This window comes from Phoxinus phoxinus (genome assembly GCF_949152265.1).
Source record: "Phoxinus phoxinus genome assembly, chromosome: 8".
Classification (NCBI taxonomy): domain Eukaryota; kingdom Metazoa; phylum Chordata; class Actinopteri; order Cypriniformes; family Leuciscidae; genus Phoxinus; species Phoxinus phoxinus.
The window spans coordinates 37,935,366-37,940,365 of record NC_136883.1 but is presented as its reverse complement, the minus strand read 5'-3'; the positions used below and the strand labels follow the sequence as shown (position 1 = coordinate 37,940,365).

The window sequence follows — 5,000 nt, the reverse complement described above, 5'->3', positions numbered from 1 at the left end:
TTGTAAAAAGCGCTATATAATTAAAGGTGACCACTGCACTGACCGATGCATTCTCCGCGGCCGTCCAGCCTGAAGCCCATGTTGCACTCGCAGCGGTAGCTCCCCGGCGTCGGCACACAGCGCCCGTTGATGCACAGGTTACGAAAGGCCACGCACATGTTCCCGATGCTGACGTTCTGAGGCAGGATGACTGAGAGAGAGAGAGAGAGAGAGAGAGAGAGAGAGAGAGAGAGAGAGAGAGAGAGAGAGAGAGAGAGAGAGAGAGAGAGAGAGAGAGAGAAGCTCAGAGTCTCATCCTCAACACTGCGACACATGCATAAGGAAAAGTTGTGAGATTTGATTTTAGAGGGGGGGTATTACGCCCTTTTCACAACATGTAAAATAAGTCTCTGATGTCCCCAGAGTGTGTGTGTGAAGTTTTAGCTCAAAATACCCCCACAGATATATTTATATCGCATGTTAAAATCGTCACTTTTTGAGGGTGAGCAAAAACGCACCGGTTTGTGTCTGTCCCTTTAAATGCAAATGAGCTGCTGCTCCACAATTTTAACGCATAAATTTAACTTTGAACCAGACAGGAAGCGACTGAAGTTTCTTGAGTTCGACACACTCCGCTGTTTCATCACATCGTCCTGAAACTGGATCATGTGATCTTGAGACTCAGGCAGAAGAATTTACTAAAACATGTTTGATATAAACATTTCATATACCAATCCGATTCTAACACATCTACAAATCCAGCTGTGTTTTTCTTTTGTGTTTGTGTCTCACCAGGCCTGATGGTGAACGAGGGAAGCTCAGGAAGTGTGGGCCGCACAGGTAAAGGGTCAAACGGGAACACGTCAGGTCGGTAAGGATCATTTGGGTCATAGGGGCCGGGACCGGGACCGGGACCGGGACCAGGACCAGGACCGGGACGTGGACCAGGACCAGGACCAGGACCAGGATATGGACCCAGATCTGGTCGGTCAGGGTCAGGAATCGTGTGACCAATCAGACAGAGCCTCTGATACTCCTCTGAGAAGAGAGAGAGATTTGTTCAGTTTCATATTCATATTCAATTCATATTCTTCAGTTTCATTAGTTAACCGTCTAGTACTGTTCGTGTGTCGATCAAAAATGATCGATTTTTTTTTTCAATTATATGATTGTACTATATTTTAGTTCGATAATATTTTGTATTATTAGGTGATTTTATGGTACTACCGTACATTATATTACTAGTGCAGTAGTTAATCTGTCATAAATCTTGAATGCTTTGGTTCACACACTTCAGTTTGGTTAGGCACTTGGCATATTATTGCTGAAGTGAAAAAAAAGGTTAAAAAAGTTATAGAATTGTATGTTTATTGTCACGAAAAATGCACACAAAAAACTATTTTTATATGAAAATATATTTTCCAAAAAACATTTTACTTTGAAAAAATCTTAGCCATAAATCTAAACAAGTTGTGTTTCAAATTTGAGTTCACATGATCACATGATTTCTGTATCGTAATCATAATTTATTATCAGTTTTTCCTTTCTGTATTGCTTGTTCAAATGCTATGTCAATAGTTCAACCGATAAACTGTTTACTACATTGTTTTAATGACAATAGAAATTTCAGTTATTACACTGCAAAAAAAATAAATTCTTACTTAGTATTTGTATCTTGTTTGCAGTCCAAATATATAAAATTTATAAATCAAGAGGCATTTTCAAGATGAGTAAAAGGACATATGATGTTATGTCCTGTTTTTGGGGAAATAAATCTAAATTAAGTGAGTTTTTGCTTAAAACAAGCAAAATTATCTGCCAACGGGATAAAAAAAAAATTCTTGTTTCAGTTTGAATAGAGATTATTTTTCTTATCCCATTGGCAGATCATTTTGCTTTTTTAAGCATCAACTCACTTAATTTTGATTAATTCCTCTAGAAAACAGGACATAATATGTTATATAATTTTACTCATCTAGTAATTGCATCTTGATTTAAGAATGTTTAGATATTTGGACTGGAAACAAGAGAAAAATACTAAGTAAGAATTTTTTGCAGTGTAATAAAGCTGCTAGTGAAGCAATGTGAACCGAACTGAGAGACAGACTGTATAATGAGATCTTCAGAGATTAAAGGAAGCTGACTGTCATGTTGTGTGTTGAAGTGTGTTTTGTGGCGTCACCTGTTCCGCGGATGGGACACATCTCTGGGACAGTGGACCCGGACCAGCATCCTCGGTTCTCACAGCAGCACTGGCTCTTCGGCATGCGCTGCGGCAGCAGGTTAGCACAGCGTCCGCTCACGATGTTAGCGTAGCAGAACCCTGTGCGGGAATCTGGAGCAGAACACACGTTCACACTGCAGGTCAATACAGAGTCACTCCACTTCTGAGGGCTTCACTTGGTTCTGTTACATTTCTGAAGCTAAAACAGTCTGCGTTTGTAAATTACGTGGACACACACACTCACAGACACACACAGTCACACTCACACACACACGTCTGGTTCGCTATCTTTGTGGGTATTCTCCATAGATGTAATGGTTTTTATACTGTCCAAACTGTATATTCTATCCACTTACACTAACCCGACCCCTAAACCTACCCATCACACACACACACAACACAGTAACCCGAGCCCCTAAACCTACCCATCACACACACACACACACACACAGTAACCCGAGCCCCTAAACCTACCCATCACACACACACACACACACACACACACACACACTAACCCGAGCCCCTAAACCTACCCATCACACACACACACACACACACACTAACCCGACCCCTAAACCTACCCATCACACACACACACACACACACACACACACACTAACCCGACCCCTAAACCTACCCATCACACACACACACACAGACACACACTAAACTGAGCCCCTAAACCTACCCATCACACACACACACACACTAAACTGAGCCCCTAAACCTACCCATCACACACACACACACACTAACCCGAGCCCCTAAACCTACCCATCACTCACACACACACACACACACACACACACACTAACCCGAGCCCCTAAACCTACCCATCACACACACACACACACACACACACACTAACCTGAGCCCCTAAACCTACCCATCACTCACACACACACACACACACACACACACTAACCCGAGCCCCTAACCCCTAAACCTACCCATCACACACACACACACACACACACACACACACACACACACACACACACACACACACACACACACACACACACTAACCTGAGCCCCTAGCCCCTAAACCTACCCATCACACACACACACACACACACACACACTAACCTGAGCCCCTAAACCTACCCATCACACACACACACACACACACACACACTAACCTGAGCCCCTAAACCTACCCATCACACACACACACACACTAACCCGAGCCCCTAAACCTACCCATCACTCACACACACTCACACACACACACACACACACACACACACACACACACTAACCCGAGCCCCTAAACCTACCCATCACACACACACACACACACTAACCTGAGCCCCTAAACCTACCCATCACTCACACACACACACACACACACACACACTAACCCGAGCCCCTAACCCCTAAACCTACCCATCACACACACACACACACACACACTAACCTGAGCCCCTAAACCTACCCATCACACACACACACACACACACTAACCCGAGCCCCTAAACCTACCCATCACTCACACACACACACACACACACACACACACACACTAACCCGAGCCCCTAAACCTACCCATCACACACACACACACACACACACACACTAACCTGAGCCCCTAAACCTACCCATCACTCACACACACACACACACACACACACTAACCCGAGCCCCTAACCCCTAAACCTACCCATCACACACACACACACACTAACCTGAGCCCCTAAACCTACCCATCACTCACACACACGCACACACACTAACCTGAGCCCCTAAACCTACCCATCACACACACACACACACACTAACCTGAGCCCCTAAACCTACCCATCACTCACACACACACACACACACACACACTAACCCGAGCCCCTAAACCTACCCATCACACACACACACACACACACACACACTAACCTGAGCCCCTAAACCTACCCATCACTCACACACACACACACACACACACTAACCCGAGCCCCTAACCCCTAAACCTACCCATCACACACACACACACACTAACCTGAGCCCCTAACCCCTAAACCTACCCATCACTCACACACACACACTAACCCGAGCCCCTAACCCCTAAACCTACCCATCACACACACACACACACTAACCCGAGCCCCTAACCCCTAAACCTACCCATCACACACACACACACACTAACCCGAGCCCCTAACCCCTAAACCTACCCATCACACACACACACACACTAACCCGAGCCCCTAACCCCTAAACCTACCCATCACTCACACACACGCACACGCACTAACCGGAGCCCCTAAACCTACCCATCACACACACACACACACACACTAACCTGAGCCCCTAAACCTACCCATCACTCACACACACGCACTAACCGGAGCCCCTAAACCTACCCATCACACACACACACACACACACTAACCTGAGCCCCTAAACCTACCCATCACACACAGACACACACTAACCGGAGCCCCTAAACCTACCCATCACACACACACACACACTAACCTAAGCCCCTAAACCTACCCATCACTCACACACACACACACACTAACCTGAGCCCCTAAACCTACCCATCACTCACACACACACACTAACCTGAGCCCCTAAACCTAACCATCACACACACACTAACCTGAGCCCCTAAACCTACCCATCACTCACACACACGCACTAACCGGAGCCCCTAAACCTACCCATCACACACACACACACTAACCTGAGCCCCTAAACCTACCCATCACACACAGACACACACTAACCGGAGCCCCTAAACCTACCCATCACACACACACACACACTAACCTGAGCCCCTAAACCTACCCATCACTCA

General features: G+C 46.0%; 1 protein-coding gene across 2 annotated transcripts in view; it reads right to left on the bottom strand.

Annotated features, from left to right (window-relative positions):
* Nucleotides 1-5,000, bottom strand: part of fbn1 (fibrillin 1) — an 80,969-nt gene that overhangs the window by 53,887 nt on the left and 22,082 nt on the right. For both annotated transcript variants that reach the window (XM_079620190.1, XM_079620189.1), the window contains 3 exons: nt 2,162-2,314; nt 772-1,017; nt 44-190 (listed from right to left, as the gene is read on the bottom strand). In XM_079620190.1, the coding sequence (XP_079476316.1) occupies nt 44-190; nt 772-1,017; nt 2,162-2,314 (546 nt within the window). The remainder of the gene's footprint in view (nt 1-43; nt 191-771; nt 1,018-2,161; nt 2,315-5,000) is intronic.